At 38.7% G+C, this 25,782-nt stretch overlaps 2 protein-coding genes across 8 annotated transcripts in view; one reads left to right on the top strand and one right to left on the bottom strand.

The window, feature by feature from the left end:
* The window catches only part of DNM1L (dynamin 1 like), a 62,268-nt gene extending 48,396 nt beyond the window's left edge, over nucleotides 1-13,872 (top strand). For 2 of the 7 annotated variants that reach the window (XM_032647233.1, XM_032647231.1), the window contains 10 exons: nucleotides 2,551-2,671; nucleotides 2,904-3,059; nucleotides 3,307-3,396; nucleotides 4,734-4,826; nucleotides 7,511-7,567; nucleotides 8,243-8,320; nucleotides 11,051-11,227; nucleotides 11,386-11,495; nucleotides 11,622-11,781; nucleotides 12,075-13,872. In XM_032647233.1, the coding sequence (XP_032503124.1) occupies nucleotides 2,551-2,671; nucleotides 2,904-3,059; nucleotides 3,307-3,396; nucleotides 4,734-4,826; nucleotides 7,511-7,567; nucleotides 8,243-8,320; nucleotides 11,051-11,227; nucleotides 11,386-11,495; nucleotides 11,622-11,781; nucleotides 12,075-12,131 (1,099 nt within the window). In that variant the 3' untranslated portion in view covers nucleotides 12,132-13,872. Of the gene's footprint in view, nucleotides 1-2,550; nucleotides 2,672-2,903; nucleotides 3,060-3,306; nucleotides 3,397-4,733; nucleotides 4,827-7,510; nucleotides 7,568-8,242; nucleotides 8,321-8,620; nucleotides 8,654-11,050; nucleotides 11,228-11,385; nucleotides 11,496-11,621; nucleotides 11,782-12,074 lie in introns of all 7 variants that reach the window. The other 5 variants (XM_032647235.1, XM_032647234.1, XM_032647232.1 and 2 more) reach the window with 4 other exon arrangements.
* On the bottom strand, nucleotides 10,426-25,279 carry YARS2 (tyrosyl-tRNA synthetase 2). The gene is made up of 5 exons (XM_032647236.1): nucleotides 22,896-25,279; nucleotides 21,876-22,043; nucleotides 16,431-16,586; nucleotides 15,950-16,120; nucleotides 10,426-15,309 (listed from the first exon to the last, which is right to left on the bottom strand). The coding sequence occupies exons 1-5, from the start codon at nucleotides 23,675-23,677 to the stop codon at nucleotides 15,150-15,152; spliced, it is 1,437 nt and encodes a 478-aa protein (XP_032503127.1). The 5' UTR covers nucleotides 23,678-25,279; the 3' UTR covers nucleotides 10,426-15,149.
* Nucleotides 25,280-25,782: the final 503 nt, after the last annotated feature.

The following is a 25,782-nucleotide window of genomic DNA, read 5'->3' as shown; positions in this document are numbered from 1 at the left end:
AGGTGCGTGGGCTTCAGTAGTTGTGGCTCACGAGCTCTAAAGTGCAGGCTCAGTAGTTGTGGTGCATGGGCTTAGTTGCTCCGCAGCATGTGGGATCTTCCTGGACTGGGGCTCGAACCTGTGTCCCCTGCATTGGCAGGCGGATTCTTAACGACTGCACTACCGGGGAAGCCCGATTGTATTTTTTTTGTTGTTTTTTGTTGTTTTGTTTTGTTTTTGTGTTTTTTTGCGGTACGCGGGCCTCTCTCTGTTGTGGCCTCTCCCGTTGCGGAGCACAGGCTCCAGACGCGCAGGCCCAGCGGCCATGGCTCATGGGCCTAGCCGCTCTGCGGCATGTGGGATCTTCCCAGACTGGAGCATGAACCCGTGTCCCCTGCATCGGCAGGCGGACTCTCAACCACTGCACCACCAGGGAAGCCCCGATTGTATTGTTTTACTACTAGCAATATAAAAGAATATCCATTTCTCTAAACTCTCACCTTTAAAAAAATCTTTTAATTTTGAAAAATAATTATAGACTTATAGGAAGTTGCAACTAAATGTAAAGGGAGGTCCCATTCACCTTTCACCCCATCTCCCCCAGCATTGACATCTTGCATATCTGTAGTACAATAAAAAGCAAGAAAATGGACATTGGTGCAATCCACACAGCTTATTCAGATTTCTCCAATTATACACATACTTCATGTCTGTGTGTTTGTATGTATGTATATAAAGTTCTATGTACTTTCATGTGACCCAGGTAGCCTTCTATGTGAGTTAATGCTGTAGAATATTTAACAAACTAATTACTGAATGGTTTTAAATGTATGCATATTAAGGGAAATAAAGATTACTAAGATAAACATTTAAAGAGTTCAGTGGGTAAGGTAGGTCAGGGTAACACAAGGGTTGATTAGGTGGCAAAAGGAGTATAATTTTTAATTAAATACTTCTTATTAAATATAATACATAACCAGAAAAGTGCATATAACATATATGGACAGTTTTATAAGTAGTTAATTAAGCAATATCTTTGTAATTACCTAATCAAGCCTTATTAGAACATTGAAGAGAGACCACTTTCATTTCTTTCAAATATTGGGAGAGCTCCATAGTTAGGAATGCATTTGGGTTGGGTTCTGAATAGAATATGGGAAGGCAGTAAGCAGAAGGGTATTTTAGGCTTTGGAACAGCAAAGATTAACGCAGGGCAAATTTGGAGAATGGCATATACAATGACGGGATGTAACAGGAGGTAAGGCAGGAAAGGTGTCTAAGAACAAGACTGTGGAAAGTCTAGTATCTTCAGAATTTGAAGAACTTCCTACTATAAAAAAATAAAACACTTTTGGTCACAGGAGTAACCCATTTTAGAAAGATATTCTGGTCATTATGGAAACTATTTGGAGAAGGGAAAAGTTGGAGGCAGAGAGACCAGTTATTGGTAATTTTAACTATTTTAAAGTATAATACGTAGCACTAAGTATATTCACAGTATTGTATAACCATCAAATAGTATCTATTTACAAAATTTTTTATTATCCCAACAGAAACTTTGTATCCAAATAAACAATATCTCTGTGTTCCCCTCTTCCCCCAGCCCATGGTAACCTCTGACTTACTTTCTGTCTATTAATTTCCTTGTTCTAGATATTTCATATAAGGAGAATCATACAATATTTGTCCGTTTGTGTCTGGCTTATTTCACTTAGCATAATGTTAGGCTGGTATCTTCTGCCTAGACCACTGTAAGAAAGTAGTGAATAGTGATGGTGAAAACAGAGAAGTTGGGATGATTTGGGGAGATATAAATGTATTTGTAAATTTTCAACTAGACTTGAATGAAAAAAATAAAAGATAATAACCAGGGTTTCTAGTCATTAAGATAGGAAACACAAGGTGTCCAGTATGTAGGCCCAGAGATTTAATTTGTTTAAAGCAGGGATAGGCAAACTATATATAGCCCATTGACTAAGAATGACTTTTGCACTTTTAAATGGTTGAAAAAAATTCAAAGAAGAATATTTTGTAATGCGAAAATTATATAAAATTCAAACTTTAGTGGGCATAAGTTTTATTGGAACATAGCTGTGCTTATTTGTTTACATACTGTCTGTAGTTGCTTTTGTGCTCAATGGCAGAATTGGCGAGTTGTGACAGAGTTGTGAAAAGTCTAAAGTATTTATTATCTGGCCTTTTACAGAAAAAGTTTGCTGATCTCCAGATTGTGAATAAATAGAAATAAGACATTGTTTCTTATCTTTAAGAAGCTCATAGTCTAGTTGAAGAAAACTAGGGCAGAGAAAAATGTTTAGTAGTTCTTAGATAACTGATGTTTTCTGAAAGAACAGTTACTCAGTGTGCATGTGCATATGTCTTTTGTGAAATGACTCCTTTCCCCATTAAAAAAATTAGAGAAACTGGTTCATAATGGAGTTGAGAACACATGGAAATGGTCTAAATGTGATTGTTCATCTGAGACAGTCTTACAGCTTACAGAGAGACTTCTAACTTGTAGCTTCCTCCCTTTTAGTAATACTAGAAGTCATATACTTCATTGCCTTTCAGATGCGGTGGTGCTAGAATATGTTATATTTTCCATGAGACTTTTGGGCGAACCTTAGAATCTGTTGACCCACTAGGTGGCCTTAATACTATTGACATTTTGACAGCCATTAGAAATGCAACTGTGAGTATGCTTAACTTTTAGAATTTTTTGAAATGAGGTTAAAGATTATTTTTTAATCCGTATAACTCTTATCTTTTTTTAATGAATTGTACACTTTGTTATTTTGCTCTCATTCTTGAAATTACGAAGTGCTTTTTTATGAAAAATACCAAAAACGTGATTTATTTTAAACTTAGGGAAGAACCAAAATTATATGTGGCTATAATAAGAGCTCATAGTTTTATTTTTTTAGGGTCCTCGTCCTGCTTTGTTTGTGCCTGAAGTTTCATTTGAGTTACTGGTCAAACGGCAAATCAAACGTCTGGAAGAGCCCAGCCTCCGTTGTGTGGAACTGGTTCATGAAGAAATGCAAAGGATCATTCAGCACTGTAGCAATTACAGTACACAGGTAATTGAGAAATGTAACAGGTTTCAGATTAAGTAGTAAAAGACATGAGGTGGTGGTTTCAAGGGGAAGGAGGAAATATAGAAGATGGGCTAAAAGTTAAAATGTAGTTCCCTTATCTAAAAGTGATTTGAAATAGTATAGTTAAAGGTAGCTTCCAAATCTGATTCAGTCCAAATCTGATTCAGTACTTCAGAGATTATTTAATTTTCCTTTAAACAAAACAGACTGTTTCTTCCACCACATATAGGAGTTGTTGCGGTTCCCTAAACTTCATGATGCCATAGTTGAAGTAGTGACTTGTCTTCTTCGTAAACGGTTGCCTGTTACAAATGAAATGGTGAGCTATTATTTCATAAATCATTGTAATCACTGTTAATAAGTTATTTTGTACAGCTTTATGAATTTAGGCATAATGATTCCCAGTGTATTGAAAAGAAAAAGAAGCAAGTTTGTCTTATTTCAAAGGAAACTTCAGTAATTCTGGTATAAAATGCATTTTTCTTCATATTTTAATCATTGTTAGCCTGAGTAGTTTTGCTTTATTATATAGCAGCACTGATTTAATGGAAAGTTAGTTTTATCTTTAGCCTCAGTAAACTGAGCCTTCATATAGCAAGCTCTTTTTTTTTTTTTTAACTCTGATGTACATCAGGGTAATTTGGCCATTTGTACAGTTTCCTTGTTTGATGACCTAATACCATAATATCATGGTTGCTATCCTTAAAAATAAAAATCCTGAAATTGGCAGAAATATGGAATAAGCATTTGAAATTGTCCGTATGCCTCTAATTGTTGGCTGGTTTCTTTTTTTCCTTTCTGGTCTCTAAAAGTGCATTTGGGTCTTTGGCTCCGGATGGTGAGCCCCAATGGACATTTACTTAAAGAGTACAAAACCATCCTTGGAAGTATAGAATGTAAGTGCTGCTGCTTAGTTGTTTCCCTAGCAAGCATAACCACCAGATTGAAATGAGTAAGAACATGGTTAGTCTGATCTCAGACTCTACCTACTGATATCAGAATCATTGGAATTTCATTTAAATAAATAATTTTCACTGGTTCTTGATCTTTTAGTGCTGTTCTGATACCTAAGATTTGTAAGGACAGTGCAAATGAAGGAGTTAGTTTAATCTCTCTACAACGCTAGAGAAATTAATTTCAACTTTCCTTTTTGATTATTGTCCCAATTGAACCACATATATTTAAACTAGGTGCTTCATAATTAAGGCTAATCAGTCATTATCTCAGGTCGTTAAATGTATCCTTTACCCAAATAAAGTTAAAATCTTTAACTTACATCTGATTATGAAATGTTTTCTTATTGTTGAACCTGAACTTTTGGCATGGAATAGTGGATGATCTAAGGTTTTAATAACAAAGTTGCTTGGAAGTTAGATATGCATCAGGTAGATAACTTTTTTTCCCCTAACAAATACTTCTAACTACTTCAGTGTCAGAAATGCAATCTTAAATGCTAAAATATAGATAATTCAGAAGATAGAGCAAGTTGTTATTTGGTATAAACTCTGTCAGTTGGAGTATAATTATCAAGTATTTATTTAGGCATCAGTTTCCTGTACTGTCTTTTAGAATTATCTGTTTAATAAGTTTATATGTTTCCTTAAGTAAAATTAGGTTGGCATATTTTGTATATAGCCTAATTTTATTTTTTTCTAGGTCCATAACTTAGTGGCAATTGAATTGGCTTATATCAACACAAAACATCCAGACTTTGCTGATGCTTGTGGGTTAATGAACAATAATATAGAGGTAAATACAATTCGAATTTGTCTTTTTTTTGAGAGAAAATCTGTTTTAGCTCAGTTATATCAAGTTTACTGGGCAAGGAATAACTATAAGACATATATGCACCATATTATTGTCTGTTATATGCTAAGAAGTATGCTGAGGGCATTACATTGTTTTCTTAAATTTAATTCTCAAAACCACCTGGTGGCATTGTTCTCATTTTCTGCTTGTGAAACTGTAACTCGGAAATGATCTGGGACTCATTGTTTTAGTGTTGAAGGACTGCCTGGCTCCATTTCAGTAACTATTGTTGCAGTTTATTAGACTGAAGTATGTAAAACAAAGTGGATGGTTTTTTTTGTTGTTGCTGTTGTTTTTCTGCGGTACGTGGGCCTCTCACCGCTGTGGCCTCTCCCGCTGCGGAGCACAGGCTCCGGACGCGCAGGCTCAGCGGCCATGGCTCACGGGCCCAGCCGCTCCGCGGCATGTGGGATCTTCCCGGGCCGGGGCATGAACCTGTGTCCCCTGCATCGGCAGGCGGACTCTCAACCGCTGCGCCACCAGGGAAGCCCAAAGTGGATGTTTAAAATTGTTTTCATTTGACTCTGAAAGCTGTGAAGGAAACATTCCAAGAATTACCTAAATTATAGTAAATTTGGAAAGACAGTACTGTTTCACCATTACTGTGGTTCCTGCATTTCGTGGATCCTTTTTTTTTTTTTTTTTTTCCATTTGAGGCTAACGTTGTAGGTTGCATAATAGCTCAGCTGGAGCAAAGGCTGGGGGATAGAGTGATTTATCTGGATGCAGTTTTTTCTCTGCCACTTTGATCCAAATCGTAAAATTTTCTGCAATTCCATAGTCCAGTAAGACCTGAGTCCCTTCTGTATCAAATTTCCTCTTATGCATATGGGTGGGGAGAATATTGTAAACGTGGAATTTGGGAACTGGAAGGGACCCTTTGGTTAAACAGATGAGGAACCTGAGATCCACAGATGATAACAGCTGTTACTTTAGTGCTTATTTTGCTGGGCATCTTCTCTGTAACAGGTAGAGGGAACTGTTTTTTAGCTACATAGTTGAGGTGACTCCTATTGTCAGAAAAAACTCCAGGGAATTGCCATGGCCCAGGTTCAGTCTCTGGCTGGGGAACTAAGATCTTGTAAGCTGTGTGGCACGGCCAGAAAAAAGAAGAAAAAATTCCAAAATGCATATAAGTAAGGCACTTTAAAACACTCAGAAAGTGGACTAGGTAATAGTTACTATGTTAAAAATTAGCATGCAGACACTATCTTAAGATAGGAGTTAGTTCTTGTAACATTGAAGCCTTCATGGAAAATTTGTGTCTGGAACAGTTTTTCTAATACTGACAAGGTCATTTATGATATGATTTCAGATCAGTATTTTTCTTACAAATGAATGTCTCTGGTTTTAAGACTATGTGTCAAAGAACTTTATGCGGATATTCTCATTTAATCTTTATAGCAACCCTATGAGGGTAATGTTAATAGACTAGGAAACCGGGGGTTAAGAGTTGGTAACCCATACAGTTAACAAAGCAAGTAAGCCAGGTCTCCAGGGCCAGCTAAGGTCATAAATGGTTGGTAACAGACTAGGGTGAGAATTTCTAGTCTCTAGATTCCTCTGCCTTTTGCTTTGTGTCCTTCTTCAAAATGTATATTTAAATGCTAACTTTTTATTCTGAAGATTGTTAAAATCCATATATTTTTATTATCTGCTATATTTTTTAATCACTGGATAAATGAAAAGTGGGTAAAATTTCTGTTAAAAAATTTTCTTACCCAGAAACATCATTGTGAAGCTTTGTTAATTTTACACCTTTTTGCAAGTTTGAGTGTTCATGAAATGCTTTCTGCTCAGGAGCATTTTGACTTCATTTAATGTAAATACTTTCCTACTGTATTTGATGCTGCCTGAAGAGCCACTATTGGCTCTTGAGAGAGCCACTATTAATACCTACATCTTTCTATATTTTCATAGTCTTGCACCTATCATGGTGCTTGACATACAGTAGGTGTTCAGTACCTATTAATTTGAATTTACAGTTGCTTTAGCTCAGTATCAGAATTACATTGCTAATATTAGCAGATTAGAAGAGTAGGCAGGTGATCAGTCTGTAAAATTAGCCAGGTTACAGAAAGGACTGTCAGTTTTCAACATTACATTTATTTCCTGGAGATAGTTAAGGATAAAGAAAACAGAACACTCTTATAGATATTTCTTATGGTTTTGTGTGTGAATTTAACACAAATGTGTGCAGGTTAGAATGATTTTTAAAGGTTTTGCTTACTTAATTTTTCTGTGATCTGTGTACTTCAAATTCTATATGGTATGCTGAAGGCTTATGTACACTTTGATGTGGGAACAGTTTAAATCAGTGATTCTTAACTTGGTGGGAAAGGCAGAGATGATGTTGGTCCGCTTGAGAACCCCTGGTACAGGAAGCCAATGTTACTGACGTTGTATTATATCCCTCAGGTGTGTTGGGGCAGAAAAAAAGATTGAGAAGCATTGGGTTAAATGATTTGTTTGTTTTAAAATATAATTATGGCATGAGTCCCAACAGTGAGAGGATATACTTTAAGTTATTCACACTTTTCAATTAAGCTGAACATTTTTTTAAAGTAGGCTTACATCTCTGTGTTCTGATAATCATGAATCTTCTGCTTGGTTGTGTTTTATAGGAACAAAGGAGAAACAGGCTAGCAAGAGAATTACCTTCAGCTGTATCACGAGACAAGGTAAAAAATGTTTTTAAAGCATATTCCCAATATGCAAAGATGGACTGGTAAGCCTCAGAATATTACTCAGTTCTAGGAGTAATTTTTTCTTCTCACTTTAATATTCCATTGGCACTATTTCATTGTTTGAGTAAAGGTATGCAAGTTTAAAAATAGGCTTTGAGTAATTTAAAGATAAAATATTTTGAATACATAGGAATAAATGCTTAAAGGTGGATTTTAAGTATCAAGGCTTTAACAGAAATTCAATGACTTTATCAACTTTGTAAAATTAGTTGAAATGACTAATGACTTTATTATAACAAGAAGGTTTTTTTGGAGAGGGAAGATGACATTATGTACATACCAGGTTTTAGTTACCTGTAATAGTTGCAGATATTAAAATTTTTGTGTAAAAATCTGTTACCTTGAATTCTTTACCAGAAAAGATCTTATCAACTTCCAAAAATCAAAATGAAGTTTTTGGATTTGGATTTTTCTTAGGAATTCATCTGAAGAAAGCCTTAAACAAAGGTGACAATAGTACAGGAAATAAGGCAAAATAAACATTAATTTTATGTCCCATTACTTTTGTTTTTCATGTTATTATACAGAGGGGAAAATTCATATTTATAGAATGTTTCTGAATGCATTTTTGGCATCCTTGATTTTTTTCCCTGCATTTTTTGCCTTTAGTCTTCTAAAGTTCCAAGTGCTTTGGCACCTGCCTCCCAGGAGCCCTCCCCTGCTGCTTCTGCTGAGGCTGATGGCAAGGTCTGTTCTGATTCTTAATCTAAGCCTGCATGCCTAGTTTGGTGCAACATAATCATCTGGAAACAGTACACGGAACAGCAGAATATTAATATGGGATATTGTGCTAAGATCAAATTTTAGTCTAATAGAAATTTAAAATCATTTAACAATGTATACTTCATAAAATAAATTATTGTTGACATGCTTTTGCTTGCAATATAGACGATGCACACAGAAAAAGAATTTAAAGAGGAAATTTTCAAGCCATGAGTATTTAAATTTTGCTTGTTAAACTGCATGTTTTAACGTATCTTTTAACAGTTAATTCAGGACAGCAGAAGAGAAACTAAAAATGTGAGTCTTGCTTCAGAATGAAAACGTTGGTACCTTTGGTTCTCACCAAAACACTGTCTTCAAAACCACTGAAGAACTTGTTTGTAACAATGGCATCTATCTCTTGTTGTCTGTGTTATGTTTTTAATGTTTCTTTTATCTAACTAACTTCTAAGATGGTATTAATTCTAATTTCAACATTGTGTTAAATAGTAACAACAGCCTTTCCCACTGTTTTCTTTTACCTTCAAGAATAGTGTTGAATTTAATATTTTGGTACGGAATTAAAATTCTGGAGATGGAAACTGTACTTTTGGACTTTTCCTCTTTAAAGGTTCTGAGATCTGTGCAGTGCTAATGGAGAATCCTCTAGGGCTTCTTTCTTATGCTTTCATTCAGTTTGCTCTTTTCACCCTAAATATATTTAGTAGTTTAACATGTGCCTCAACAGCTTAAGCAAATTCAGAACAAACAGGGGGACTGTGAGAGTTTGAGACTGTTGCCAATTCTTGATAACCTTTAAAAAAATTAATCTGTAAGTTATTCAGATCCGTTCTTATTTTTAGCTTTTTTTTTTTTTTGCCATTTAGCTCCTTTCCTTACTTATTGTCCAGGTTTAAGATTCTGAACCTCAAATAAAACCTTATAAATGTCTTATCTTCTCTCAGCCCACTGTGCTAAGGTCTTAAGAGAACCATCTAAATCATTGCTTTTTATTTAACTCCTGGTATCACTCTGAATTTGCTCACTTTCCTTAAGATTTCATATGATCTATCATTCACGTATAGTTAACACGCATTTAAAAATACACTCATTTTAAAAGTAATGTATAAATATACTACTTGTATATTGATATACATTATCTTTTTTTTTTTTTTTTTTTTTTTTTTTTTATTTTTTTATTTATTTATTTGCGGTACGCGGGCCTTCTCACTGCTGTGGCCTCTCCCGTTGCGGAGCACAGGTTCAGGATGCGCAGGCTCAGCGGGCCATGGCTCGTGGGCCCAGCCACTCCGCAGTACGTGGGATCTTCCCGGACCGGGGCACGAACCCGTGTCCCCTGCATCGGCAGGCGGACTCTCAACCACTGCGCCACCAGGGAAGCCCGATATACATTATCTTAACTACATTTTAGAGACAAATTTTGTCCAGTGTTTTGATTCAGAATGATACCCAAAACATTTTTTAACAATTGCTGTAACACTCCTCTGTTAAATTTATATAAGCCATTTTTATTTCTATCTATAACTCTGGATGCCATTTTATCTCCATTTTAGATTGTAAAATCTTAAAGAACATCTAAAAACATCTCTTAAATGTTCATGAATTACTGTTTTCCCCATTATCCTAAACAGTTATTTTTCTTTTAGAAATCAAGACTAACAGATATCCTAAAAAAAGAAGGTGCAAGAGCACTTGTGATTAATGGTAGCACTAGATTTTTTTTCAGTAGATCCTTTCTCAAGTAAAGGATTTCTACTTTTATCCTATGGTATTGACTATTAGGAACATAAACTGATTTGAGAAATATATAAAGTCTTAAGTTTTGGAGAATGAGTTCATTGACCTTTCAGAGAGATCGTAGTTCAACAGTGTTTAAAGTTACTTTGAAGAAATAATGTGAATAGCAGTTCTGGTTTTTCTTGTGCTTTTAATGAACAGTCCTATTTTAAAGGGCAGCTTCTACATTTTACACAATCTCTAGTGTTAGAGGAGTTGGAGAAGAGGAAAAATTTTGAGAAGTTAGCAAATAATAAAAAAGGAATTTAAAATATACTGGCTGAGGCCTTGCAAACAGTTTACAACAGAACCTCTTATTTATTTATTTATAAACCACAGTGTTACTTCTGCCATTCTTTATTTTCTTTACAAATATACTTTTTTGGGGCTGTGTTGTGTCTTCATTGCTGCGTGTGGGCTTTCTCTAGTTGCAGCGAGTGGGGGCTACTCTTCGTTGCAGTGCACGGCCTTCTCACGGCGGTGGCTTCTCTTTGTTGTGGAGCACAGGCTCTAGGCATCGTGGGCTTCAGTAGTTGTGGCACGAGGTCTCAGTAGTTGTGGCTTGCGGGCTCTAGAGCTCAGGCTCAGTAGTTGTGGCGCACAGGCTTAGTTGCTTCGCGGCATGTGGGATCTTCCTGGACCAGGGCTCGAACCCGTGTCCCCTGCATTGGCAGGTGGATTCTTAACCATTGCACCACCAGGGAAGTCCGAACCTCTTATTTAGACAGCTCAGGGTTCCAGTTATACGTGCTACCCATCATCTCTTTCTGACCCTGCCATCTCTCTGAATAGATTAAACTCCAGGTGGTTACTGGATGTGTATTCTCCTTGACTGCTGTCAAAGGAAATTAAATTAACTTTGTTTAGTTAGTAGCAGTTTGATATGGTTGGTATAGGTTTTGGAATATGTTTTTTCAGGTTGCATCTGGAGGTGGTGGGGTTGGAGATAGTGTTCAAGAACCAACAACAGGCAACTGGAGAGGAATGCTGAAAACTTCAAAAGCTGAGGAGTTACTAGCTGAGGAAAAATCAAAACCAATTCCAATTATGCCAGCCAGTCCACAAAAAGGCCATGCTGTGAATTTGCTGGATGTGGTAAGCTGCAGAATTTGCTTGAGGACAAATAACCAAATTACCAGGAAAACACTTTAAAGGACGAAAGGAACTGAAGTCTCAAAAACTTATTGAATGTTAAATGTTGTCATTTCAAAATGGCACAAAAGTAACTTTTTTCTCCCCCTCACCCCACTTAGCCAGTACCTGTTGCACGAAAACTATCTGCCCGTGAACAGCGAGACTGTGAAGTTATTGAACGACTCATCAAATCTTATTTTCTTATTGTCAGAAAGAATATTCAAGACAGGTTAGTACTGTTATATAAATCAGACTAGAATACTGCGAGATGATTTCATAATCTGTTTTGAAAATACAAATATTTTTAAAAATTTACGTTATTCTAAATCAAATGGATTATCTGATTGTTTTGCAGTGTGCCAAAGGCAGTAATGCATTTTTTGGTTAATCATGTAAAAGATACTCTTCAGAGTGAGTTAGTAGGACAGCTGTATAAATCATCCTTATTGGATGATCTTCTGACTGAATCCGAGGACATGGCACAGCGCAGGAAAGAAGCAGCTGATATGCTGAAGGTAATTACTGTGAATTTTTTGAATTTTCTTAACTTGGGTTGTAGGTATAAACATTTATTGTTTAAAATGCATCCTGATCCTTGGAGATACATATATATAGTCTTTGTATGATGGCTAATCTTTTTTTCTGTTGGTACTTGATTAGATTCAAATTTCAGAGAAGACACTGGTTAGTATAAATCAACCACATATAAAGTGGAGAGGTTATCCCACATTAATTCAGATTCTTTCTTTGATATTCCTTGTTATTATAACTTAAGCATTTATAATTTTTACAATTTTCTTTAATGCAGGCATTACAAGGAGCCAGTCAAATTATTGCTGAAATCCGAGAGACTCATCTTTGGTGAAGAGAACTATGTAATACTGAGACTTCACTGACTTGCTAGTTACTGCCTACTTGAGTAGAATTTTATTTATGAACTCCTGTGTATTGCAATGGTGTGAATCTGCTCACGTGAAGACTGGCTATAAACTGAAAATTATACTCTGTATTGCAGAACGAATCACACATTTAATCCAAATAATAAATGGCTGTTTCTAAAATTTCCTAGTATATATAAAATACATCGTCTATCTTGTGACAGTTTCATCTGAACTTAAAAAGAACTGTTAATAGTTCTAGTTGTACAAGCAGTTTGTCTGTGGATAAGATGACCTGTGTAATCTGCTAGTAGTCTTAAAGCTGCTGCCATAGCCCTTCAAGAAGAATGCACCAAGACACCATGTCATACGACTATAATGCATGCACTATTATTTAAACCAAACTGGCTTTGAAAGAGGTGGGTTGACAAGTTACTCAGTAGTCAGTCACTATTCCACCTGTTCTTTGATTTAGTTTTATTGAGCTTCTCTGAAACCTTTGATGTGTTTGTAAGAAAGCTGAACACACGAGAGGATCTGTAACATTGACAATGATGTGATGTGCATAATGTGTAGCTACAGTCCTTCCACTTCTGGATCCACATTCCCCTGGTGCGTTAAAAATTACACTATCTTTGATCTTACTTAAACCTGGAAGCATGAGTTATGTTTTCCTGCATTAAGAACATCTAGCCTTGATTATCTAGTAAGACTTGGTAAAGACCATCTTTCCTTTTAGTTTTCAGAAGTTCTAATAAATTCCCCTTGGTTTTCAAATATAATAGTAATAATTCAGATACATTTTTAAATTGGAGCCCTCAGACCATGCTTCAAGATTCACTTGGAGGTGGGACTTAAAACCAAATACTGTGGTGATTTTAAGTGTATCTTCTTCCTATTAGTTGTTAATAGTTACTTTTGCTTCACACCAACAAAGTACATTAGAATAGGAAGTAATGGTGGGGCTTTATTATTTAAGGAAAAACATCCTGACACACACACATACTCCTAAAGGCTTTCAGGGGTTGGGAGTAAGGTTTAGAACATATACACATTTTACCAAAATTCCCCAGGTGATTCTTGATATGAATTACATTATAAGTTTTAAAATGATAAATTACATATTACAGATATTAAAGTCTATTTTTAAGTTACGACATTTATGAAGGACTATTGGCAGGAACATATGAATATGTCTGTTACTCTTGGCTAATGGCACCCATTTACTGTACTAAGAGACAAGAGACTCAGCAACTGATCTCAAACATAAAAAAACAGATTCAGTCTGATATGATATGGTACTACTTATACTTAGCAGTACCATCTTCATAGAATACATGCTTCCAGAATGTTTCTTAGCATACTTTAAAATCACTCTGCCATTATTAAACCTCAGTTTTGAAATTATAGCCATCCATGATTTACTTATTTCAGATAGATCAGATGACTTCCATTCTAGTCTAGCTTTTTTAATTTGTAAGGGGGGAAGAAAACTTACAATGCACCTTTCTCCAGCAAATTTCAAATTGAAAACATTACCTGCTATGATAATGCACTTGCTAGTACTATACACCGTGTACAGAGAAAAACAGAGACAAGAGGTATGCAAAGAGAAAACCTTTTGTTGACACTTAAACTGAGTAAAGTTCTGAAATGCAGAGATGATCTCTGACATTTATAATGGATACCTGTATGTTCTTACTATGTAAATAAACTTGCTGGTATGAAGTGACATTAAAGTTTGTCAATAAATGAATTCTTCCTAACTTTACTCCCAGAAGAAGGTTTAGATAAACTATAGCTTTTTTAACATATAAATCTACTTTGGAACATAGAATACAGCTTATACTGTATGAAAGTTTTATGACTTTCTTTTTAGATTTTCATAATTGACTGAGGTATTATTACATCTCCATTTTTTGCATATGAAGACAATGACTTGCTCCAAGTAATCCAGGTAGTAAATAGCTAGAATTTGAACTCTAAAGCCATGCTTTGCTGCCTGTAAGATTTTTCTAGAACACATCTGATTGCAAACCATTTTGTGTTTATGTTTGTGCTTCACTTGATGCTCAGGGGAAATAGGGGTGCTATTACCTTCGATATTTCAGACGTTGGAAATAGTTCTGGAGAATCAACTTGCCTAAAGAATGTAGAGCTTAATTTAACTAAGTCTTGATTCCAAATCCTTTAAATTTGACCTGAAAACTTCCCTTACTGGAATGTCTTTTGATATTCTCAAATGATTAGATATTTAGTGTATATATTTTGCCTCTATTTTATCTTGTTGGTTACTTAACTTTTCAGTTCATCTCAAGCTGCAATCTGCTTGGGGACATAAGTTGAAACTTAAAACTAATTTAAAAGTTGATAAATTTATAAGACATTGCTACCTTTTTTTTACTGAATTTTAGAAAACAAGGCTATGAGTAAATTTAATTTGGAAACACAGTCAAGGGACTGGAAAACTGAATTAGAAACTTTCTGAAGAGTCAAGTACTGACTTTTCTTTTCCTTGAAAAGAAACTATTTCTACTGTAATTTCTAATGCCAGCTATGGCTTCCTCTAACTTTTCTCCCTTTTTACGGAGAGCTGTATTTGCTTCCTAAACAACAAAAAACCTCTAATGAGATACACACCTGATATAAAAGTATCCACAATTACTTATACTACCTCTTTTTCATTGTTCCTCCTCATCTCCAAAACAGCAAGGACAGGATAGGAAAGACAGCATTTAGTTTTTCATAAAGCATAATTATTAAAATAGAGATTAACCCTAGAAATCATGCTTTTCTGTGGTAGTCCTTAATGTTTAAGGATCAGGAAATAAAATATCCCACTATTACACAAACTTAACCAACCTATATAAATAATGAAATTACTCACACTGTGAGGCCTAGAGTACACTCCATTCTTTGTCTTTGAGTTGCATAAGTGAAGGTGTAAATTCGTACATCTTGAGAATGAATGATGGATAAGTTTGAACCACTGGAAGGAGTTTTCATCATAGCTGAAGCCATTTTATAATGTAGAAGTTCCTTTTTCCTATTTTAAGTAACGAAAGCCCATTCTTAAGAATATGTTGTCCAACAACTAAAACACTCTCAGGATTTGTTACTTGTCTGTGATTTATACTGACTCCACCTTCTGTTATCATCCGATACCTGAAAAATAAAAATGTTCAGTAACTAGATAAATCTAATCACTGTTGACCGCTCCCAATAATACATATACATCATTATTTCATTTAAATTTCAAAGGCTCTCCTATTGAAACCATTTAACACTGAATTGTTATCTTCATGTTTATTAGATTCTGCCTCCCCTTTAACGTTCTAAAGGAGAAATTCAACTAATATTTTAAATAGGTTGGGCAACCCCACTACTCCCCAGAATAAAGAGGATACAGACTGAATGTGAGAGGGGTGTGTGAATCTGTTTACTTAGGGCCTCTGTTCCTGTGATCTTCTCAAACTGTGACCATCCCTAAGCTGACTGATCCCAGTGTATTTATACAATAGTGGTCACTTAAACGTAAGCCTTTTCCAATGCTGGAGAAAAAACTGACCAGGTTAGACTAATTAGAGAGAGTATAGTAATACTAGATTTTAAAGAAAATTTAACGTATTTTCAGCAGTAAGTACTCAGAAAATTTAACGTATTTTCAGCAGTAAGTACTCAGTTTTCACTTGATTCTCAGACTTAACTTCTACAAGGAATGAGATGCCATTATCAGGAAAAACACCACCTCTAGAAACACAGGTTGTGAATTATAACTGTGAACCTAAAAGTTAAACAATCTTACCCTCGGGGACCACCTGGAATGGCATTTGCTTTGCGGCACGTATCTAGGACACTTGTTCCAGGGTCAAGAACTAATTCAGAAAATGAAGCTTCTTTAAACAGTTCTTTTAACTCTTGATCAGACATGACCTCCAGTGCCTCTATGCTGCTATGATAAAGGGCTTGTGTACACCTGAAAAACACATTTTGAGAGCCACATCATGTTGAGTGCTTACTTAGACATGTGTTCTAACACCCAAAAACCAGTTATGAAGTACCCATTATGTTCCAGATGGAAAGTTTTTCAAACAGCAACATTGATCTTGTATAATTTATAAGCTTAATTCAGGATAATCTTTCTTTCTAGTAAATGTAGGCTAGTACTTTAAAGCAGTTAACGCTGACAGTCCTTGTTAGTGGTAAAAGATGACTAAAACATTGGCTCCAAATGTCCTCCAGTCTCTTAACTAATTAATCAAGTGTTCATTATTCTAAGAGGCCACCTTTTAGCAGAGTCCAGCCCTTCTTGTCCATGAACAAGCTTTGTTACTTCTGTAGCAAGTCGTTTCTGAGGACCCCGCTTTTCTGGCTCTTTGACATGCAGCTGCATTATGTGGTCAATCTCTGGAAGGGGCAGAAAAGTGAAGAGCTTCAGGTACCTTTGGGACAAAAAAAAAAAACCCCGTTAGATTTATATAACATACCTAATTTTTATCTCCAGCTCCCTTACCCTTTAAAGAACATTCTGCTTACTTTAGAACTTATTTTTAATTATGAAATATAACATACAGAAATGTACTGAAAATGACAATAATACACACACCACCCTGACTGAAGATGTTACTATTTTGCCATCTTTGTTTCAAATCCTTCCTTTTTAAAAAAGTCATAAAATAGTATAGATATAGATGAGGGCCCCATCCACCTCAGATATATTCTCCTTCTTGCCCCAGAGACAACCACTAATCTAAATTTGTAGGCATCCTTCCCAAGCATGTTTTTATATTTTTGTTTTCTGTGTATGTACTCATAAATAAAAACTGTAATTTAAAAACTGACAAATATTTTATATGTATCATCTTTTAAAATCTTATCTTTGGTGAAAAGCACAGAGAAATACACAAACAGACATAGTTTAATGAATCATAAAGCAAAAAGCTGTGTAACTATCACCCGTCTAGGTATACAACACTGCTCCTACCCAAATCCCCTCACCCCTCCAAGGTAACCACTCTTTGGACTTTTCATGGTAATTACTTCCTTGTTTTTATATTTTTACCATCTCAATATGCCTCCCTAAACAGCATCACTTAGTTTTGCCTCTTTTTAGACTTTATATAAACAGAATCATACCGAATATATATCTTTTGGTTACTCTGGCACATCATTATGTTGGTGATTCACCCATGTTGCTGTGTGTACAGCTGCTGAGTACACATTCCATGTTATGAATGCTTTGTAATGTATTTATTCTAGTGTGGATATTTGTGTTGTTCCTACTATTGGACAGTGGTTGATGGTGTGCACATGTGCACTCATCCGTTAGGGATGTGCCCAGGGGGAGGGACTGCTGATCACAAGTCATAAGTATTTGACCTGAGTAGGCAGAGCCACATATTTTTCCAAGTGGTTCTATACCTGTAATGTAAGTGCTTGACATTAAGCTTTTGATTGCTTAATGCCAAGGTATCCATTTCAAAGACATCGATCTCGAATAAGCATACTGCCAAATGTATGACACAGCTAGTACCAAACCAACCAGATAAGGAACCAGGCTGCCGCCACTCATGAAAGTCCCCTTTCAGAAAGCCCTGGGTAGCCGAGATAACTGACTGCTTGAGTGACCCCTCTTCACCTTTCCCACTCCCTAATTCTCACTCTACGTTTTAAATTAGCCAGTGAAGAGTGAACCTGCGAAATCCTAGGCACCCCAATAAGGACAGAGCTCCGGGCCCATGCTCCCTCCTTCCCCATCCTTGGCTCACTGTGTGGCCCCTATAGTGCCATGTGCCCTTCAGAAACTGTAAGTAACAAATCTTTTTTTAAAGTTCCCTGATGATTATTGCTGAGCTGTCTCTTACAATCATAAGGACCACAGCACTGGTCCAGCCACAAGGTTGGCTCTGGCCCAGGAAATGTCTGTGAGGGCTCCTACATAGTACGGACCGAGGTGAGCACCCCCAGGCATTTCTAGCTCATGGTATCACTACCAACAGGCTGAGGCCCACACAACAACTGGCAATGGCATAGTTGGCAGGACTGCATGATTGCCCTTTAGCTTTGACTAGTTTACTAACTGGCTAACCCAGGTGGGCAACACCATTTGGGAGGACAGCAATGCATGCTGGAGGTCTATCATATTGCCTCTGCTGTGCTGCCAGCGGTATCCATCCCCAAAGGTCACTGCTGCCATAATTCAATGATCTCCGTAGAGCAGTGTGATCAGTGATCAAGGCCATATGGTCTAATGAGATGATCAGACCACAAATTATACGGACGTTGATTGAGTACTAATGTACTTGAAGGTCCTCCACATCTCAAGGCCAAGGAAAGCTAATGAGGGTGGAATGGACCCCAAGGCTATTATCACTGCTCAAGCTGAGGCTCTGAGCTAAAGGCAAGAGGAAAGAATAATTCTCACAGGTAAGAAGGAGGGAGACCTCCCCCTGGGACTGGTGGGTCATAATGGGATTACACTTCCTAACCTGGATGAATGGAACAGCCTTGTAACAGGAAACTATTGGCAGAGCAAAAGGGGAAATACAGTCGAGGCTTGCTGTCACTCTCTGTCCCCCAAATTCGATGGGATATCGTGGGTCCAGTACCTGGTATGATGTTGCTAAACAATGGACAAATATAAATGTCCTGAACATCTTGTGCCAATGCCTCGTAAGACCCCTGAGGAGGTACACCAGCTCCTTGATAACACAGAACTCCTATGGATGCTTCCTGGATGTTGCTTAGTGTCACTGAGTACCAACATTCCAAGGCTCACAATGAATGGAAAACATGAGATTAGGCCTGTCTCCTGCTGTGCAAAACTGGCATGGTCCAGTGGGTTTCTCACTTCTATGACCAGACTCACTCAAGTGACCCCCCTCTTCATTCTAACCCTGAAGAAGTCCCATTTGACCCTGAGTCCAGAGAATTCTTTTTACAAAGTGCTCCCTCTAATCACGGGGTAGTGCTCCTACATCTTACTGGGACTGTCAAAACCATTCAAAAGGCACTGGAGAGCACTGACAGTGTTCCTATACATGGAGGAAATTACTCATTAAACCACCACTGTACTCAGATATAACAGGTACCAGGCCTTTTCATGTTCTGGAGGCAACGCCCTCACTGCTCACTAATTCTTTGCCACAATCACAATCACATGCAAGTCTGCCACCTTCCACTGGGGCGAGGCACAACAATGTGTTTTGGAAGCTGCCCAGCAGGCAGTCCAACAAGCCCTACCTTTAGTCCCACCTGGCTCCACATTCCAAGTCAGTGCTTGACCATATCTGACTATGCCCCCTTGGAGTCTCTGGACCAAACATAAGTCTACCTGATTTCCTATGGGGTTTTGCATTAAGTGCCTAACCCCAAAGGATTCTACAGGGTTCTTTTAGAAACTGAGGCCCTAACTGGCCCCCAATCAATACTACTCCCTAACGCCCTGGGTTAGAGATGCCTCTGGCAGAAGCTTAACACCACAACTGATGCCTCTTTGGTAAAATGAAAATGGTACCTTCAGGAGAGGGCTAACCTTGATGTTAAAGCCTTTAAAAATCACAGGAGGGGGCTTCCCTGGTGGCGCAGTGGTTAAGAATCCACCTGCCAATGCAGGGGACACGGGTTTGAGCCCTGGTCCGGGAAGATCCCACATGCCAGGGAGCAGCTAAGCCTGTGCACCACAACTACTGAGACTGTGCTCTAGAGCCCGGGAGCCACAACTATTGAGCCCACGTGCCACAACTACTGAAGCCCGTGCGCCTAGAGCCCATGCTCCACAACAAGAGAAGCCACCACAATGAGAAGCCCATGCACCGCAACGAAGAGTATCCCCCGCTCGCCACAACTACAGAAAGCCCATGCACAGCAACAAAGACCCAACACAGCCAAAAATAAATAAATAAATAAAAAGTAGGGAAAACTATATTATGATTCAGTTATAATTATATATCTGAAAAATCAAAAAAAAAATTATAAGAGGGTGTAGCTTCCCTCATGATCAACTCCTTCCTCTTCCTCTGGCTGCTTGGGGAGCCCGTTGGGACCAACTGTCTGAGACAGACAGGGAATCCACATTCTTCACCAATGGCAGCGCCACCATGTATGCACTGCAGCTTGCTGGAGGGCTGTAGCATTCCTCCGGTCTCAGGCACCTCTCTAATTGAAGAAGGCAGTCCCGGCTCAGCCCCACTGGCAGAACTTGTAGCTGTTCACTACTATTTTCACAGACCCCTGGGTTATTGCTAATGGCCTCGCGGTTTCGTCTGGCCAATGGCTAAGGGACAATTTTCTCATATAAGACAAGCCCATTTGGCCCAGACATGGAAGGAGTCCCCAATTCCTATCATTGTTAAGTCTTATGTTTCTGCTCAGACTACCTGCTCTATGCTGGAAGCCATTTTCAACAGTACTGCAGATTCCCTCACTAAGCCACCACACTGCCCAGCACAGACCCTTCCTACCAGCTTGAAAAATGGGCCTACACAACCTTGGGTCACCAAGGAATTAATGCCTTAACAGTTTGGGCTTAATTGAGGGGACTTCCCATCTCCTCAGCAGCAGCCAAAGTTGTGATAGACGACTATTCTCTGCTCCCAAACCAAACAATGGAGGATATCCAGATGGGGACATATTCCCTGGGGAGACCAACCATGCTCCCACTGGCAGGCTGATTTCACTGGCCACTGCCCCCTTCTCCTGGGGCCTCCAGATACGCCTTCACAATCATTAATACTTACACGGGACTCCTTTGGGCAACTCCCAAATCTCTTTCCTCACTGAATTTATTCTCGTTCCCTTTAGATCGCCGGACATTACTGACTCTGACCCACTTTACCTCTCCAGAGATTAAACAAAGGGCTCTCCAACATAATATTCTTTGGAATTTCTATCTAGGCTATAGCCCCAGGCAGCTGGCCTCACTGAGCATCACTGGCCTCCTTAAAGAGACACTCCTGAAATTAGTTTCAGGCAAGTGGTCCCCCAAATGGACTGAACTCTCGCTCCAGGCCCTCATCTTGTTTAATTCTTGCCTCCTGGGCCTTCTTACCCTATATACCAACTGTTATGCACATATCCAAATCTCACTTTTGGTCACCTCTGGCAATCCTCAAGCGTTTACCCTCCAAGAGAACTCTCCATTCATGTAGCGTTCTTTATTTTTGCTCAATAGTGGTTTTCAATGTTCTGCAGGCAAGTATTATACATTTAAAAATTTTTAAGAATTATTCCTAAGTTATTTTGATGATAGTTATGTCAAATGATATTTTTTTGAAAAATTCACTCCTTTGTTGTGGTATATTTCTCATTAATTTATATTCTTCTAAGAGTTTAAGATATTGTGAATTAATAAGAAAATCACTTTTAAAAAGGACCTTCAAAAGGATCTTCTTTTATGTTAAAGAAAAGGAACTTTAGAGACAAAGGTGAAATAAAAGTCAAATTTAAGATGAAAGGAGTAAAAAACTAGAATATGCAAGCAATAATGTCCTAAGAACCTGCTAGATGTAGATCACAAACTTGGCTCTAAGTTTTCTAGCACCCACAGTGGTTTTCTGCTTTAACCAACAAAAAGTGTTTAACTACAATGTTCTGTGATGTACTAGCCTTAAACAGAATCTACGTTAAAACAAAACAAAAAAACTATGAAGGGTACAGAGAGATTCAATGGCTAAAATTTATCATGAGCTTTAATGAACTTAATTTTTCTCAGCACACAATTAAGAACTCACCTTTCTACCAAATCATCTTGCTGCCTGACAAAAAATTGGTACAATTCAAAAGGAGATGTCTTATCTCTGTTTAGCCACACAGCATTGCCAGCAGACTTTCCCAGTTTCGCTCCAGTTGTACTTGTAATTAGAGGAACAGAGATTCCAAATACATCTTCTCCAGTCAACCTATGCATAAAGAAGAACTTTATTATGTGCTTTAAGCTCAAGTGGTGGTAGGTTCTGCTAATCATTCTCAGATTTCAATCTGGTTTCTTGCTCTAAGAAAACCTCCTTGACCTCCTAAACCTGGATTCCTGTCCATCTAACTGCTTTCACAGCACTCTATTGTGACATTTGTCATTCTGAGCTGCAACTGAACCAGTGACTCTGGGCAAGCCAAGGGGAAGTGCTGCATAACTGGGGCCTAGACATTTTTAAAGGTTGGGTAGGAAGGGGAGAGAAAACTGGGTAAAAAGGAGTCAGGTAGAGACACTAAAAAAGGTGTCTTAAAGGGATTTTAAAAATCAGTAGCACATGAGCTAGTCCTGTAGTTCATCTCCCTCAAGAAAGTGCCACTGAAATCTACATTATTCGCCAAATATTTGGTGCTGAAAAAAATTTTTTGGAGATGCCAACCAATGACTAACACTTAGCTTCACGGAAGGTGCAGAGCAAAGCAGAGACTACTCAAAGAGGCCCAGTCACGTTCAGGTTATAAATGAAGACAAGCAGTCTTTCAAATCAGAAACACAGAAAAAGCTTCTTAAAAGCAGCAAACACATACAATCCGAATCCTGACTAGGAGGGTCTACTTCCTGCAGAGCTCTATAATATGTCCCATACCTAATACCATTACTTCAGCCCTTTAGTTCTCATTAGCCAGTGATATTAAATTAATCCCATTACGGACCCTTAATGGAGATAGAACCAACAAGGGCAGGAACGAAGGGCGTCATTCCACAATGCTAACAATGCAACACAGGCTATTCGTGTGTAAATTATTTGGTCTAGGATTTCTCCAGGTCTAAAGGCGCTTACTTATGGATGAACTCGTATCCGGACATGATATTGCCCAGCTGATCAGATCCACCCAGCTGGACCCGGCATCTATAATGCTGGAACAGGTAGTAGAAATCATAGGCCTGGAGCACCTGGTACAGAAACTCGGCCAAACTCATGCCTTCGGAGCTCTTGAGCCGAGTCTGCACGCTCAGCCGGCTTAGCAGCGTGCCCATGCGGAAATGGCCGCCCACTGCCGCTAGGAAGTCCACGAGGTCCTGCTTCTGGTACCACGCCGAGTTGTCCAGCACGGTGAAGCTGCCCCAGGTCCGCCCATTAGCGAAGAGCTGCTGGTGATTAGCCGCCAAGGTTTTGAGCCCTTGGCGCAGGGCGCGCGCGTTGCTTTGCACGCGCTCTGCTTCCAGCGCCTCGCGCTCCTTGGTACGGCCGCTTGGGTCTCCCAGGCGCGCCGTGGCGCCGCCCACCAGGGCGATCACGTTGTGGCCCGCTCGCTGGAAGTGAAACAGGCCCAACAGCGCCAGCAGATGCCCCACGTGAAGCGAGTCGGCCGTGGGGTCGAAGCCGCAGTAGATGGTCTGGGGAAAACTGCCCGCCGTGCCACGGTCGAAGAGCTCTGGGAGCTCTGTCTTCGTACCCCTCTCAGGGAAGAACTCCTTGAACAGACCCCGAGCCTTCTGCATCGCCAGCAACCCCTGAGCGCCCGAGTGGGCCTCACGCAGCCCCAGGGGTAAGACTCCTGACAGGCCTGGGGTACCAAGCCCCTGGCCACGAGAAACGCACCGCAAGATGGGCGCCGCCATGTTAGCGGCGGCGCGAAGGGAATGCTGGGATCTTAGAGGCCCACCACACCCCTCAGTGCCCGCCGCCTACAATTCCTACAGAATTTACTTGTGCTTTTTTTCTGCGCATGCCCACGTAGGGCGGGGCGGTTAGGTACGGAGCTCCGCAGCCTTGGAGTTCTGACTACCTGAGTGTAGTTACCGCTTAAAGTCTGGTCACCGTAAGTACACTAAAACTTAATTTCCTCATCCGTAACTTGGCTATGTTCATGATAATAGTTCCTATCTCAGATGGCTGTTGTGAGAATTAGAAGGCACCTGGCACATATTGAGCATTCTAAAATACTAGCTTTTGTTTAAACTTTCACGTAAAAATAAGTTGTCTTGCGCAAGTTGTTTGAAATCTCGGTCCTATGCAAAAAATTGTTCACAGAAGTTGTGAGGGGTCAGGAATTGGTTTAACCTCATGGAGAGATACGGGGTTGGCGTCGAGACGCAATTTCGTAATACTGATTTCCAAATGGATGAGAACACCTCAGCCCCCAGTATTCATTAGCCTCTCCAGGAGGTGGCAGTCTTGTCCAAGCTATAACGAGATAAAATTCAATAAATGCAGAAAGCCCCGTTTTATTAATTTATTTCAATTACAGGTAACCAAGTGGGACACAGCTTTGGCATAAGTGGATTCAAATTAGTAGTCACATTGGCACAGCAATAGCCAGGTGCTAACAGTTCTCCAAGCACTAGGGATGGGGATCTGTCTGGCAGCTGGCTGGCAGGGATCCAACTCCAAAACTCCGTTTTAAAGTCTCATTTCTGGAATCACTTGCAATGCCAACTGTCTTAGATAGAGTTTCCTGGGAAAGAGACTCGAGTGGGAGATTTGTGTGCAGAATTATTGGGATGTGTCCTTGGAAACGACATCTGTACTGAAGTGATGGAAGCAGGGTTGGGCAGAGGGAGGGGTTGCTCTATGAACACTTTTGCAATAGAGGCTTCAGGCAACCCCATAGGGGGCTCTGGAGCTGGGATTTCCTTTCAGAGTCATCCTGATTAGAGGCAAGGGGGCATGCCTTTGTACCCTGTTATTGACCTGTCCTTAAATGTGGAATGCCCCGCTGTGAGTCATCGGCAACCAGTACTCTCAGCGGCTGGGAGATTAAGTGCATTGGTCCTGAAGCAGGCATCTGGGCCATGCTCCAAACTGTTCCCTAAAGGATCTTTTCCATTTCTTAACATTATAAAGTGACTTAACAGAATGAAATATTATTTTAAAAAATTAGTTTCTTTGTATATGTAATTATCAGTGAAGTGAGTTTCTCATTGCCAAACAGTAACTTCAGTAGGAATTTTAGATACTTATTCATCAGGCTATGTATTTGTATCCCAAATCCCATAATTTTTTTTCCCCAAAGCACATAAACTGAATGATTTAATTTAATATCAGCAAGAGCCAAACTGAATCCTGATAATGAAAATGAAGACACAGCAATATTTTCCTCCAGAAAATGAACATTTGAAGGAAGAAACATTTCTTTAAAAAAAGTTTATTTGTAAAAGACAGCCTCTTGCAACAAGGTTTTGTATTTATATTTTCATTCTGTCAATTAAAGTGATATTTTAAACTGCATTGAATGTAATTCATTGAATGTCTATCATTATCTTCCTGCCTCAGTTTAAAAGATGCTAGATTAAAAACTATTTACATTTCCTTCTGGTCCTGAAGGAACTAAGCAGGGCATGTTCTAACTCTCATGTTGCTATTCAAAATATCTTAAAATTTGCCATCATAACCAGTTTAGCTGCAGTCTTGTTTCACACCACTTTGATCAGGGACATATTTCAGTATGTGTAGCAGGAAATTCTCCTGAGCACACAGCAGATGGTGCTTCCTATTTAGTACCTAACACACAGGAAGATTTGAACATTTTCAAAGGAGTATCTTTCATTCTTGAGGTTTCCGGTTGATATGACAAGTAACTATCTGTGACTTTACAGGTATGTTAGTAATTTTATACCAGAAACTATGACTTCATATTGTGGTTTAGTTACTTAGTCACTTCAGGAGATCATACTTCTTATAGACCTGTTTCACCATTCCTTGATTGCCTGTGCTTAATGGAGAA

Source organism: Phocoena sinus, chromosome 10 (assembly GCF_008692025.1).
Source record: "Phocoena sinus isolate mPhoSin1 chromosome 10, mPhoSin1.pri, whole genome shotgun sequence".
Taxonomy (NCBI): Eukaryota; Metazoa; Chordata; class Mammalia; order Artiodactyla; family Phocoenidae; genus Phocoena; species Phocoena sinus.
This window is presented reverse-complemented; position numbering and strand designations above follow the sequence as displayed.

What these genes read in the sequence shown, in the direction of transcription:
- YARS2 (XM_032647236.1), bottom strand. Translation starts at nt 23,677, where the DNA reads ATGGCGGCGCCCATCTTGCGGTGCGTTTCTCGTGGCCAGGGGCTTGGT. An exon ending in GGATACGAGTTCATCCATAA is followed by an intron (nt 22,044 to 22,895) that starts GTAAGCGCCTTT and finishes CTTTATGCATAG; the next exon opens with GTTGACTGGAGAAGATGTAT. An exon ending in GGGCTGGACTCTGCTAAAAG is followed by an intron (nt 16,121 to 16,430) that starts GTGGCCTCTTAG and finishes TGTGTTTTTCAG; the next exon opens with GTGTACACAAGCCCTTTATC.